Source organism: Thermobia domestica, chromosome 11, assembly GCF_964235325.1.
Source record: "Thermobia domestica chromosome 11, izTheDome1.hap1.1, whole genome shotgun sequence".
NCBI lineage: Eukaryota > Metazoa > Arthropoda > Insecta > Zygentoma > Lepismatidae > Thermobia > Thermobia domestica.
The window spans coordinates 126,778,091-126,793,913 of NC_137464.1; the positions used below are offsets into that span (position 1 = coordinate 126,778,091).

General features: G+C 35.1%; 1 protein-coding gene across 2 annotated transcripts in view; it reads left to right on the forward strand.

The window, feature by feature from the left end:
- The window catches only part of LOC145664431 (uncharacterized), a 1,424,688-nt gene that overhangs the window by 692,994 nt on the left and 715,871 nt on the right, over positions 1 to 15,823 (forward strand). For both annotated transcript variants that reach the window (XM_081731113.1, XM_081731114.1), the window contains exon 3: positions 2,523 to 2,814. In XM_081731113.1, the coding sequence (XP_081587239.1) occupies positions 2,523 to 2,814 (292 nt within the window). The remainder of the gene's footprint in view (positions 1 to 2,522; positions 2,815 to 15,823) is intronic.

Genomic DNA, 15,823 nt, shown 5'->3' on the forward strand with positions numbered 1-15,823 from the left:
CAGCAGACACCAAGCATCTTCAGACACCAATGATGATGAGCATCTTCAGACACCAATGATTGAGGTTCATGTCCAACTTCAACATAATTAATATTTGCAAGAACCAAATTGTAACGTTCTGCCAAATTCATTTTTAATGTTATTTAGTGCTTTTTTCCTTTTTTTAAAAAAAAGAAATATGTAGGTTCATAAAGTTATTTTTCCCGGTAAGTGTTTGTAGAGCTAAGAAAATCAAAATCAACTCCGGTTATGTGCGATTAATTCCAACCTCCTATAAGAAGAATATTACTTTTTGATTGCAAAAAGCTACACAAATAATAGATATAATTTTGTTGTTCAGAGTGATTAGCTTCAGATAGAAAAATGCAAGACTCACAAGTAGAGAAGAAACATTATTTACACGAATTTCTACGTATGTTTGGGGTGGCCACTATTTTTCGACTTCCGAATTTTTTGTCTCACTCCCTAAAGTGGTTCCATATCAAACCAATGTAACCCATAAGAGAAATTCGCTCAATTGAATAGCATTAAGTGGTGGCCCAAGCGACCTCAAGTTTTGAATACATTTGAAGTTTATCATGTGAAGCAAAAATACCTTGTAAGTTTGGAAAGACAATTGTAAGTTAATAGACAGATATTATGAAGGTAATAACTACTAAATGGCTATAGATAAGTTGGAAATAATGTTAGAGGTGTATTTGTGAAAAAGTACACAAAACGATATGTCTTATGTCCATTTCATATTAAACATTTTAAATCTGAATCCAAGATTGGGGGTTTCAAAATGGTACCATACACTAATAGATGCAGTTCTACCTTCATTAGCTCCATCCACATTATGGTGTCACTCACTCGAGCTGTTCCAAACTTACAGAGTACTTTTGCCTCATATTGTATATTGTAAACATTGAAAACCTGAGATCGTTTGGGGCACCGTTTAATATTTTTCAATCGAGCTAATTTTCTTCATGGGTTACTTTGGTGTAATATGGGATCATTTTAGGGGATGAGATTCAAACAAGCTCGGAAGTCAAAAGATAAGGTGCACCCTAAACATACAAACAAGGAACTGAAAGTTTCAGGAGGGCTGAAGATGGTCGCAGGGAGGTTAGCCCCTTCTGGACACTCTCTAGCTACGGGCCTGCTCCTAGGTTCATAATTATATTACAGAACAAATTATGAGTAATCTTGCTGTACACATTTGTCAGGAAGGAGGGAGGAACCAAACCTGTTTAAAATTTTTACGTGGATATCTAAGTACTAAACCTGTATCAAAACTACAATTGATATGTTGATATATTCTTCCTTCCTTTATTTATTTATATATATATATATATATATATATATATATATATATATATATATATATATATATGAATTTAACTACTATTCTTTCTTAATGTGACATTGGTTAAATTATTGTATGTTGGGTATACTAAAATGAAGCAAATCAATCCTTCGATGATGATATAGCTTCTTGTACGATTTCAGCTTGTTTTCTTTTGTTTCGTTTAATATTTTTCTTCTGTGATGTCAAATTTTAAATTTATAAATTTAAACTGACTATATCCGTTCATGTGCTGATATCACATTCGAATCGTTTTGACCAGTACATGAAATTATTCGCTATGGTAAAATACACTGTGCTTACAATTTACTTCATTATTATTATTTATAATACTACATACAGTAGTGTTCCAAAGTCCTTTCCCTCAGACAAAGTTTCGTTATCAAGGATTATTAACAGTGTAATGTTTGCTTAGTTAGATTTTCTTTAAGGCTGCACGTGAGAGTAGAATGTTATTATACTACTGCTGGATTCCATTTGTACTTACTCCAAGTATAAGTTGTTAAATGGGGATGATTTGTCACATTCCCTTGTGCAGTACAGACTGGCATGTGTTGGAAACCATTCGTCTGTTCACTAGTATTTTCCTCCAGTACAGTTACTTCCGACTGCCAATGTATGACGTCGGAGCACACCTTTACGCTGGAAGCAGGAAGTAAAAGAAACAGGTATAGCAAAGGCAGGAGAATGAACTAGTGAAGGGTGGAAATGCACTAATAGCCATGGATCCGCAAATGATGTAATTGCAAAACTATCATCCGCCATTAATATTTGTTTTCCGGTCAGCACTGTCTTTATCAGCGTTCCAGGCTCTTCCTCTGTTCCAGTCTCGTGCATGATTTACTGAAAATGAGAGCAGCATATGGTGATGTAACAGAGAATCAGGTTGAAAATGATTCCTCTATTAACTACACCGTTACCAGAAACATTGCAAGAAGAAGTAGAAATAGATCTGAAAACGCTCGATGCGAACAATATTGATAATAAAGAATTTGTTGAGTAACGAGACCTCAGACAATCAAGTCATCACGTTCTCTGACTTTTTGTTAATATCATTCGATTCCAATCAAAGTTATTTTCAACAAAGGTTTTGTAAGAGGGAATTGACTTTTGAACTTTTCTTACAAAAGACCAACAATGTATGAGCTTGACCAAAGCTTTTCTCTTCTTGCAGAGCATCAGCGAGGTTCCTGGCGTGCGATTGCCGTTGCAGACATCGTACGCGTCCCCTACCTCGCACGCAGTGTTCATGTACAGCAGTGGCGGAGAAGGTTCGGGGCGTGAGGGGGTGGTGACACTTCAGTTGCGAGAAGGGGACGATCTGGATGATAAGAGCGGGCTGGCGTCCGTGCTCGCGCGACTTCAGCAGGAAGAGGCAACGCTCAGCATCAGCTATCAAGATACTGAAATGCTTGCCGAGGGAAGTTTCGACGTCCTGCTTGGAGGAACCGCTCTTCACGCCACCGGTAAGTACATGTCACTTATTTTTTTTTTCAACGTTACGTTCGTGAGGATTTGTTAACAACGAAAATTCTGCAAACCAACTTGCATTTCTTCGAGATCTATGTCGTTTAATAGATACAGGTAAAATCCAGAGATCTAAAAATTGTGTTCCATTCTAACCCCAGTGTGGTGCTAAAATTTAAAATAATAAGTTTTAGATTCAATTTTAAGGAGATTAAAGTACGTCCAATGTATATTATTTAACAAAGGTTAATTATATGTTCAATGTATGTCAACTATGGCTAATTTCGCAATATCTCATAAAATAAAGTACTACACACTTCTGAAAAATTGTGGATTTAGGTTTCTTCACTGATAAATTACATATATTCCATTATATCGAGGGTTATTTTCCTTCTCTGTCATCTGGAACATTTACACTTCCAAGAAATAGATTATATATATAATATTAAAAAGGTGTGTTTTTCTGCCGTGCTAGGACCTGAAATCCAGCTCTCCATTTCAACTAAGTATATGTAGCCTAGATTTTAGTGTATACTATCCCATTTGTACGTAAATGGAAAAGAGAAATGGCAAAGATTCTTATGGTATACGTAATTTCTATATCCATACTTGGAAGCCCGGCGTTGTCAAACGTAATACATACAATTGTTGGATGTTTTGTTGTGAAAATATAAACTCCATAACCGCTTATAAACATTTAAAATTATTATTATTACAGTCCATTTGATACGACTTGTCCTTTCTGACAGTTGCTTTCCTTTGTTTTTTCCTTCCTGTACGTGGTCATAACAATCAGGCAAGAAGAACTGTTTCTATGGCAACAGCACGTTCAGCTAATTATGGTGGCTCATTTCTCTTGCTGTGCAATGGTGAACATTCCATGCTTTTTGCACATTGCCAATTTGAATATAAACAGATTTACATTGTTTTAGTTTAGTGTCAACTTGAGTAGTGGACCTCCTGGTTATGGAAACCATTCTTTTTAGTTTTCTTTTGTATTATTTAATTTTATAAAACTGGTAGTTGTACTTTCCTTGTAGTGAATACTTGTAGTGAACACTTTCGTGTTTGAATACCCGACGCAAAATCTAGCAGCACGTGCGCACAGCGAACTGTCAGAAGGGGCAAGTACATTAGTATCAGTTGCAGTATAGAACATGTTACAGTTTTCTAGGAGAGGAGAGGGAGAGGATGTTGTCTGGGAAACTTGTGGCTACACAAACACGAACTTCTCTTCTTTTTACTAGCCTAAATCGGAATTATTGTGGTTTTGAGTCAATTGTCAATTCATATAGAGTACTTTAAGGCGGGAAACACGGAAGTTCAGTAAATCCATTCCCACTAGCCTTACGGAATTTCATCCATATTGAGGAGATTCCTGATAGATATATGAGTAGGCAACTCATCTTCGGCGTGAGATACCAGAGTTCAATTTCTGGTAGAAGCACGTGTAATTCAGAGTCTACGTTTAACAGTAGGCCTGCATCTTAGTGCTAAAAGGGACTAGTCGAATGAATTACTCATTTGCTTTTAAACCGATCAACATTAAATGCATACTTGAATCTCTATATATCATGTAAATATTATCAGTATTACCATGTTGCTATTTTAAAAGTTAATAAATATTATAAATATACGAAAAATGAAGCTGTTTAACTTCTTACCATTACTTAATTTTTTGCATTAGTTTCCATTTATGAGGGAAGTCAAAAAGAAAAGGAAGGTACATTTATTCTAATGGTAGAAAACTGAAACCTACATTATTTTTCTACATAATCTCCCTGCACTTCAACGCACGTTTCCCAACGTTTCACAAGTTTTTTGATTCCGTCGAAAAAAAAGTTTTTCGGTTGCACCTGTAACCAATTTCGCACCGCATCAATGACTTCTACATCGTTTGCAAATCATCTTGTCCTGAGCCTTCCTTCAATAGTCCAAATATATGAAAATCGCTTGTACCCAAGTTTCTTCCACAGTATCGATTTGCTGTAAAAATCCATCTCCCTCACGACGATAACGGGCCAAATGTTTACATGAGATGTCCAACCTTTTGTGCCTTATGCTGCGCTGACAATTCTTTCGTTACCCACCTTGTACACACTTTCCGAAAATTTAGCCTGTCGCGTAAGGTGGAAAAAGCTGAATCATGACTGATATGCAAAGTATTGGCGATTTTGTCCACTGTGATTCGTCTGTTTACCATCACCATACCTCAACGACTTTCAAATTGTCCTCAGTCGCTGACGTTGATGGCTGCCCGATCTTTCCTTGTCACATAAAGTTCTTCCCTGTTTGAAACGTTCTATCCATTCGTAGATCTTTCTTCGCGGTAAAAAGCTGTCACCATACTGCGCATGCATTCAACGAATAATTTCCGCAGGTTTAACACAAACCGAAAACAAAAAGCGAATCACTGCCCTCATTTCCTCCTTGGTCCAGATTGATAATGGAGCTGCCATGTTTAACGGTCTGCTATACATCAACGACTAACGCCAGAAAAAGTGACACGTTGCATAGAAGTGTTGCAGACGCCACTAATTCAGCATTGGATAATAGCAGTGTTACCAAACCCTAGTGCGAGAAATTGCGTCCCTTTTACTTTTTGACTTCTTCTCGTACATTAACAAGTATGTTTGTTAATGGTTATGCAACTGAATGTCTTTTTACAGAATCAATTAAGAAATTCAATGCCTTTCAAGCTGATTCAGTGATTAGCGCGTGTGCCCATGGTGTACGTGGTCCTGAGTTTGCTCTCGGGTCCAGGGTTAATTAATCATTCATCTCCGATAGTCTAAAAAGCGTAATAGTGGGACATTAAACTAAAACTTCATTTCAGTAAGAAAGTCAAACTGAAGAAATAGGTTGAGTAGTATTGGGAACATCAATTGTTTTCCACTTGCTGAATATATTTAAATTCAATAATTCTATATGTAATACATATACTGAATATATGATTATGTAATGCCAACTTCGTTGTTTTTTTCTTCGATATTTACAACTGGTATCAGAGAATAAAGAATGCCTTCAAAGCAGTTTTGGAAAAAATACGTTTTTTTTTTAAAAAAAGAACAAAACACGTGTTTAAAACTTAAAAAGATGTCTAAAATGTTTTAAAACACACAAAAACACATGTTTTAAACATTTTGGACAGTTTAAAACATGATTTTAAACATATATTTCAAAATAGTGTAATATCTTATTTAAGACTTTTTGCTCTTTACTTGCAACCGGTATCACAGACTCATCCTGTATATACCATTTAGTGCAACATTGATAACAGAAATAAAATCGTTTGACTAAAATATAGCTTTTATATAGTTATAAAATGAATGTAGTTTTATATAGTTCTTGTTGGCTATATTGCATTCAAGATAATTTTCTTTAAAAATATTTAATATTTTCGTAGTCCACTAGTGATAATGCACCTTAATATACCAAATTTCGTTTTTGTAGTACCAGCGGTTTTGAAAATGATTTTTGGGTGTCCGTATCGGATTCAAAGTGCTGACTTTCTTTTTCCTGAAGCTATTACTGTTAACGCACTTTTTCTTGTTACCTAATTTCATTTGTATAGCACCAGTGGCTTGCAAATTGAAATTGAAATTGAAATTGAAAAAGGCTTTATTCAAGCGGGCGAGGTTCAGCATATTGCTGCTCTACCACCTAACCCTTGTCAAGGAAGTACATTGTGTTATACAAAAAACATACAATCAATTGAGTACAAAAGATACGGTTACATACAAGAAAAATACAGGTATACAGTAAGATGATAAAAAAAAAAGAAAAGAGAAAAGTGGTACTTTTAACAAAACACACACACACGCACAAGTACGACAAGTGAAGAAAGAAAAAAAAAGCATACAAATACAAACATGAAAACAAACACATACCAATCAATAACATAGAGAAAAAATAAGCTATGCTTGTGATTCACAATACAGGGAGGAGGGTGATGAAATATGTTTACAATGCATGATTATTTAATAAAGAATATGTACAAAGTCAAGTCTGATTTCATTTACGTGGAACGTCTGATTTCATTTCATTTGCAAAATAACTTTCCAATGACTATTGGATTTAACATGGCATTCTTTACGGAATTTGGCTCAAATAATTCTACTGTTATCGGAACTGTACACAAGTGTACATGCTTTTATTCAATTAGTCACCTGGAGGCGGGTGAAACTTTAGCGGCAAAATTTGATTACTATCCTCCTGTTCCCCGATTCCATCAACGCCCTCGTCTAGTGTTTTTTCTATGAAACTCTAGCCCACACCACATCCTTTCGCGTGGTTTTTGTTTATTTTATTTCGGACTCTGGGCTACGAAGGTACTATGTTTGCTAAGCAAAAATTAACCTTTTTGAAAATGGACTTAAATCCCTTGTGCTCTGAACACGCCATATCTAAACATATTTTTTTAAAAATAAACTAAGCTAAATTTATCCTGCAACTTAAGTTTGTTCGAAACGCATAAAAGTAGTTTTGTTTGTTTGATTGATTGATTACAGATTTGCATCAGTAGCAAGACTATGTGGGATAGGGCTTACTGTTTAAAGTGGTGTTCGATCCACTAATTTTGAAATTTTACGTCGGATCGCAGTCAAAATGTGTACAACAAATTCCAGACGTCTGTACCTCTACCCTCAAGACCGAAAATCGCGCCTGTAGCGTGGTACATACATACATACAGACGGACAAATGTAGATCAAGTCGTAGAGCCTCACTGACGTTCGGCAATGATGTGACAATTAGTATCACGCTTTAAGGGATAGTTACACAGGTGACTGCCGTACCTTGCGCTTTCTCACCTAATTCCTTCAATACAAGCTTTGCCAGAGTGTAAAGTTTTTAAGAAAATTTAGAACGGTGGGAGGGGAGAGGGATGAGATAAAATTTTCATATTTTAATATAATGAAAAAGAAATTGAGGATACAAAATTAACTCTTACCTGCAGTTCCCGGTTGCATTTCAACTGCATTACTGACGTTAGAATCACCAGAAACAATTTTCAGATCAACATTTCTACCACCTGTTTGGGTTTCCAGTGTTTCAACAACATTGGATTTTTCATAATGACTAGTTGAACCTGCGCTCTCTACACAACGCATCATTCGTATATGAGCATAAATCTCCTTCTCATTCCTCACAACATATGTACATGTCCCTTTACAGACACAAGTGAAAGACGTCTTGATTTTTAAAAATCGGCAAGGGGTATCATAAAGGGGAGATTTTTTCGATTATTTTTTCTCAATATCTCGCACCGTTTGCAAGATTTGAGACTACTTCCGGTTGGAGTTTCTAATTCATGTATGACCAGTATTTTCTTTCTTCTTTCTTGCAGTATGTAATAAGCAAATACATTATATATACAATTAATTAAAATGTCAGTTATATATGGTGTTCATTAGGCAAAACACACAAAAAATAAAGATTTATCTTAGATTCGAGAAATGGTTATCCTTCCTTTTTCACTATTATTTGGCCATGGAACAAACGCCTGAGACATCTACAACCCCAATATACAACATTGTGGTGTTGGAGTGTATAACGCATAGGATATGATGCATTAGTTTTTGTTTTTTTAATTTCAACGCTTCCAGTGTACCCTAAAAAATGTAATAAAGAAATCATGGCTATGCTTTTTTAAATATTCAATTAGAACTGGACAATCTACGCAAAATTTCCAATCGATCAGTGAAAACGTCATCTTTCTAGAGCCTGTAGTTTTCGAAAGGATTGGCCACATACATATAAACATAGTTTAAAAGAACTCGGAAGATGGAAGCACAATTCACATGCATTGATTTTAGAGAAGGCTTATTAAAATACAAAGGCTTTGAATAATAATTTTATATCATAAACTTTATGAATAAGATATACACCGTAGTTAACTAATTTAGACTATTTAAAGTAGAAATACTTAAAATGTTTGTCTCTGTTCAACGTGAAATCACACATAACCGTAAATGAAAGATTTGAAAGCCAAAGTTATAGGTTGGAGCTCAGGCGCTTTTAATTGCTATTGTAGCATTTTAATAGATAGATTCTTCATTCTTTGAACTAATCCTACCATTTCTTTCTTACACGATTTGCAACAAGCTCGTGTGATCGTTTTCTTAACTAATGGAGTTTGAGATACTGTAATAAATTTGCTACAAATAATGTCCTTTTTCTTCCCGTAAAACTCATGTTAAATGATTTCAAATTGTACGGAGACTGATAACCAACATGTACTGTATCAAAGAATGCCTGCGATATTTTAATTTCAGAACCGCAATTTAGCCAAAAACCCTTTGCTTGTTTTCAGAATGCAACACAAAAAGTAGTTTCCAACATATTTTTTTAAAAAAATTTATTTTTAATATCATTTCTAGTAGTAGTCCAACCTCGACTATGATACTTTCTCGCAAGTTAATTGGTGAACATTTAAACAATATAATGAACGCTAAAAACAAGGGGAAAAAGAAACAAAATAAATTGTAGATCACATTGACCTCTGCAGCAACGAGAAATCAAAACATTCACACGGGAACAAAATAGCCTTTTGAATGGGGAGTACTTTTTGACAATTTTCTTTTTTGGCAGATTTTTTTTTTTACAAAATAAAATAAAATAAAATAGAAATGAAGATATATTTAAAACTAGACTTAAAAAATACACGTGCTTAAAACAAAATGCTTAGAACGTATATAAAATTTGTTTTAAACAAAATCAATTGTTTAAAACAAGTTTTAATCATTTTATTTTAAACAAAACAACGCTGCTTCAAAATCAAAAACAAATCACTAGAGGGCCCCAAAACTAGGGAATTTTGCAGATTTTACTGTCACTCAAGGGCGCCGATCCTTGGGGGGCCGCCCTCGCAAAGCTCATGTGGGTCCCTGTATTTTTATGAATATGTATTTTTTTAGGTATTTTCTCTTGTTATATGCATTGTTATATGTAATTTTTTATGAATGGGCCCCCCAAAGTTACAGAGAAATCGGTGCCCTTGCAGGTCAATGTGACTTCCCTCTTATAGAACTCGGGAGCCGCCACTGCACAGTTTAGAGTTTGGTCTATCACATTACAATATTTTTTTCTTTATGTACATTGATTTTTTAATAAATCGGAATGATTATTATATATGTAGTTGGATGTTGGTAGAATTGTATACTATATGTTAATCACGTAAAACATGTTATACGTTGACCATGTTTTATATGAAAAGTGCAGCTCTGGAGACACATCGATGTTTAGTTCTGCGTTTTGTGGCATTTTTGAATTATGATACCATTAATAACAAACACACATAAAAATTCCAATAACCGAAAGCGTCATGAGTAGTAGTGTAAGATATGTTATGTGGTTTCGAGTATGCACAATCAATATTGGTAATCGCTTTAGAACGCCTGCATTCGCTTTTTCCCCACGTCTCTCTTTCCGTCCCTAGGCTGAACGTAAATTTTGCGATTTAAACTAACTTTAGCAACAACCAGTTACGTGAGGAGGAGCTTGGTTGTTGTTCCACTGGAGCTTTAGTTTATGGCACCAAGGTCTGGTTGCATCATATATTGCTTTCACTAGTTTACTGTTTTCGTTTCACCTCAGAATTACGCAATGGAAAGTATTCAAGGTAGACTTACTGTCATATGCAAGGAATTTCTACACAAATGTTCAGCATAGGTGAAAATGTATTCTTGATAATGATAACTGTGCTTCAGTATAAAATTCACACAATTACTATCATATTTCCAAAAATTAAGGAATATTTTCATTTTATGTATTGTTAACATCGGAGTTGAACAATTTGAGGTCTTGATTTTCCTCAATATTTTGAGGTAGAGAGGGACAGTGCCTTCACTTTATCAGAAAAGTAAATAAAATATGTACTATACGAGGGGTAACCAAGTTGCTCCGAACCTAACACAGGTAGAAAGGCACTAGATGGGCATTTTCTCAGTAAATCCCATGTAACATCAATATACTTCTCTTATCGGACCTCCAATGCCAGGATGCCTTACAAATAGAAAATCTTCCAACTGGTCCTCCAACCATGAGTCTACATACAGCCGCTGTCACCTCAGAATCAGCCGAAAATTTCTGCCCACGCAAGTCTTCTTCAAATTTTGGCCAAATGTAAGTCGCTGGGGGCCAAATTTGGGAAATAGGATAAACAATTCAAACAATTCATCTGCGATAACGACTCTTGCATTGCGTGAAGTGTGGGCAGGTGCAGTGTTCTCGCGCAATAGCACACCACTGGGGAAATTTCAAACCTCTTTTTCTAATAGAATCATGTAATTTTTTGATAAAGTCATTGAAGTAGGTGCCAGTGATTATTTGACCTTTTTGTAGATAATCCACAATAAGAACACCCTTTTATTCCCAGAAAATTGAGCCCATCGCCTTGGCTGACGATTGCCTTGAACTTTTTTGTTGGTGGACAATGAGGATGATTCCACCCCATGCTTCGTATTTTAGTCTCCGAATGAAAATGATGTATCCAAGTTTCACCCATAACTACAAATCGGACAAGGAAATCGTTTTTGTCAGCACGAAACTTATCAGAGAGTTCAAGACTCGAACACTCGGTGACTTCTGATCTGCGGTGAGATTAGGATGGACCAATCTTGCACAAATTTTAATTTGCAAGATCTGGGTAATTATGATTTGCACGGTGCTATATGAGAGATCATCCATCTCAGCTGCATAACGGATACTGACTCAATGATCCTGCAGCACAATGTCATGGACTTCGTGAATGTTTTCGGTTGTCACGACGGTTTATTGTACCCCCACCTGCATGTTCATCCTCATACGACTCCCTACTACACCTCAACTCATGTCCCTATCTCTTCACTATGCTGTATGATGGAGGAGAGTCCCTTAATATCTCTACTAAATCCTCATGAATTTTGAATACTGGCCAGTCATTCACAAAATATTTGATGACACTTTCACCTCAGTTGGACGTCTCTAACTCCTGCTGGCGTGTTCTTACAACTTCACCTCTGTAAAAATAAAACGGGGCACTATTCATACTTGAAAGTCACAATACAAGCACACAAAAACATTCTTTCTATATGAGAATCGGTGCAACCTGATCGCCCCTTGTATACTCAAAATCAAATACAAATTGACAAAGTTTGACAGAATGAAGGGATAGCGAACTTTCCTTCCCCTCCGAGTACATATCCAAAATTTAGTTGCGGTGCGCTATTATCTAATGAGTTTTGGAACTTCAAATTAAGTAAAATCTCTTACCAAAGAAAGAACATTACTCTTCAAATATTACCAAGGAATACATAAAAGTAATGTTAGAAATATAGCTATAAAAAGTTTCAAACTACAAGAATCTTATAGTAGTACTGATATTAAATTATACATTATAATTAGGGTTACATAGTTGATGTATCACGTTTCCAATGTGTAATTTCTTAAAAAAAAAAAAAAAAAAATCTTTTTATCATTCCAAACCAGCAACATTAACAGTTGCTGTTTATGACGTTTTATACATTACTTATGAGCATATCTTTTGATGGCTTTTGTTGGAATGTGCTAATACGGTACGCGGTAGTATTTCCCGTTTTCCCGTTCGAGATCAACAATGACGAGAGAAACACGCTGCACCATTCGTAACTCAAGTGTTGTTTAACTGCATAGAAATAATATACATTTTAAAATAGTAGAAAATTGTCATACCTCGCTATGTTATCTAAGGAATTTTCCAGGTTTCTTTCTTTCGCAACGTTGTATACTCGACGCAGCTATGTGAAGCGAAGGCGGCAGAGCCGTAGCTAGAGATTTCGGCGCCCGGGGCGAAGTAGAATTCGGCGCCCCCTATACTCACCACACCAAGCTTTTCCTTCCGCCTCTTTTTTTCATATAAAAGAAGAAGCTTTAATTGTTATACTATGTTGACTTTTTAAATCAAGCTGCTTGGACAGACCATTGCAACAGCCAAAAGCGATTATCATATATTCTTTTACAAATAAGGGCTGGTTTCAAGGGGATCATTTTAAACTTTTTGTTAAACTTGACGAAACTACCTTTGGTTCATATACAGATTCACTTGGAGATCAGTTATGGAAATTTACAGTACAACTATTTGTAACATTTCATACTATCGATTAAAAAAATGAAATTTCAATACATTAGAAACTATGTGCTTTTAAAATGTTCAAAATGGATGACGGCGTTAATTTCCATTAATAACTGTAAACTTTTGTAATTTTATTCTGTATGTGACTACACAAAATAGAATTTTAATTCGACTTTTTTATTATCAGCAATTAAACGGGTTGAATTTGTTAATGATAGACTTTCTTTTATTACTCTTAAGGGTCGATGGTGTGATATTATTGTTTTAAATGTAGAGGAGAGGTTTAAAGAAATTAGAGGAGAACTCTAGATAGATTCTCGTTTTTAAAAAGTTTTGAGAGCACTAATGTTGAGGATACTTGGGTTCAAATTAGGGATAGTATTAAAATTTCAGCAAGGACATCAGACACGAAACTTCCAAAATGTTTAGAAGAGAAAAAAGCGATTTTTTAAAGCTTAAATTACTGATCTTGAAAATAATATTAAAAGAAAAAAATCAAAACATATTCAAGGCCATCAAAGAATTTAAGAAATCGTATCAACCTCGCGGGTATATATTAAAGAGAGATGACGGAACAATTCTTACTAAAACAAATAGCATCTTGAATAGATGGAAAGATATATTTGACTATTCGCTTAACACGCATTCAAAAACTATTCGTGGAGAAAGGAAAAGGCAAAACAGAACTATAAATTTCAGAGCGTAGCCGAATAGAAGTAGAAATTGCTATAAAGAAATTAAAGAAACACAAATCTCTGGGTGTAGACGAAATTCCGATAAATGGGGAAATTGTGGAACAAGATACACAAACTTATTCTCCTTATCTGGAACAAGGAGGAGTGGAAAGAATGAATCGCTGTTCTAATTCACAAGAAAGGTAACAAAGCGAATTGTAATAATTAGCGAGGCATTTTTGTGTCAACACCCTATAAAATCCTCTCAAACATTTCATAAGCAAGATTGATCTCATACCCGGATGAAATTATTGGAGATTATCAGTGTGGATTTAGATGAAATCAATCAACTATGGACCAGATATTTACCATTCGACAAGTACTCAAAAAGAAATGGGAATACAACACCCGGTACATAAATTATTTATTGATTTTAGTAAGGCTTATGATTCTATTAGGAGATAAATATTACATTCTTGCAGAATTTAGAATACTAAAAAAGCTAGTAGGATGTATTAAGATATGTTTAAATGAATCCCAAAGTAAAGTTCAAGTAGGAAAATTCTTGTCCACGATCTTCCTCGTCGAGAATGGCCTGTAACAAGGAGATGCGTTTTCGACATTATTATTCAACTTTATTCTGGAGTACGCTATAAGGAAAATCAAACATAGAAACCAGGACCTAGAGCTGAATGCTATTCACCAGGTTATGACGTATGCTGATTATGTAAATCTGATAGGAGTTGATAGGGGAACAATAGAAAAATGCAAAAACATTATCAAATGCTTCCAGGTTTAGAAGTAGATGCAGAAAAAACTAAAATCATAGAAGTTCACTGGGATCGTAATACTGCAAATTATGGATGCGTCAAAGTATCAAATAATATTTTCGATAAAGTGGATACTTTCAAGTATCTAGGATTAATATTAACAGACCAAAATCATATCCACGAAGAAATTAAATGTCGAATGAAAGCAGAGAATTCGCTTTATTATTCAGTTCAAAATCTTTTGTAGTAGCGAATTCTGTGGAGGAATTCGAAGCTCAAAATATCTAGAACGATAATCATGCCTGTTGTTCTGTATTGTTGCGAAATATAGTCGCTTACTTTAAGGGAAGAACGCAAACTGAAAGTATTTGAGAATAAAATCCTGAGACGAATATTCGGACTCGAGAGGAACGGGGATGGGAAATGGCGGAAACTTCATAACGAGGAACTTCATAATTTACACCTTTTACCAAACATTGTTAGAGTCATCAAATCTAGGAGGCTCAGCTGAGCAGGTCATGTAGCAAGAAAGAAAGTATTACCGCTTTCAAAATTTTGACTGGAAATCCAATAGGAAAACGTTCATTAGGAAGACCTAGACGCAGATGGAAGGACAATATTAAAGTGAATCTCGCAGAAATAATAATACAAAGTAGAAACTGGATTCAGTTGAGTAAGGAGAGAAGTCATTGGAGAGGTTTTATGAACGCGTCATTGAACCTCCGGGTTCTATAGACCATAGATTGATTTAGTTAGTTCTTTTATGGTAAAAATTATTTTGTGAAATATAACAGAAATTCAGAAGCTTTATGTTTTGTCTGTATGTAGAGATAGATAAAAAAAACAACAACAACAGGTACGTATATACAGAAAACGTATCCTAGCGATACAACTAGTTGATGGAGAAATGATCCCAATAAATCCCTTTAAGTTGGAAATATTTTACATGTCAATGGAATAAGAAAAAATCAGTCTTTGAGAAAGACAAAATTCGTTAGGTTAAGTTCTGACCCTTTTAGCCCCTACTCTATGATTTCGAATATTTTATTATTACTTTTGTTTACCTTCATTTTTAATATTCCCGCGCAAACAGCAGCTTGCGTGTGTCTCTACACTCCTCTCATTTTCATACCTTCATTCCCACCATAGTGATTAATCCGATTGGGTAGAAAAGCGTGATTAGCTCAGCAAACTCATCACCATCACAACACTGAACACGTATTTCAGACTTTGAGCGTTTCCGATATTGAAAACTCTCCTGCGTACGCTATAAGTCATTACTCGGCACCCTGTATGTCACATCGTCATTAACAAATCGAATATAATAACTTTATTTAAGTAATAATTAAGAAGTTGTGACCTATTGAAAATTTAGAGTTACGAGCAGAGCGAGCAAGAAAATTTTTAACAAATGTATTTCTTTGCAAACTGACAATATTGATTTAATAAGGCGCCAATTCTTTTACGGGGCGCC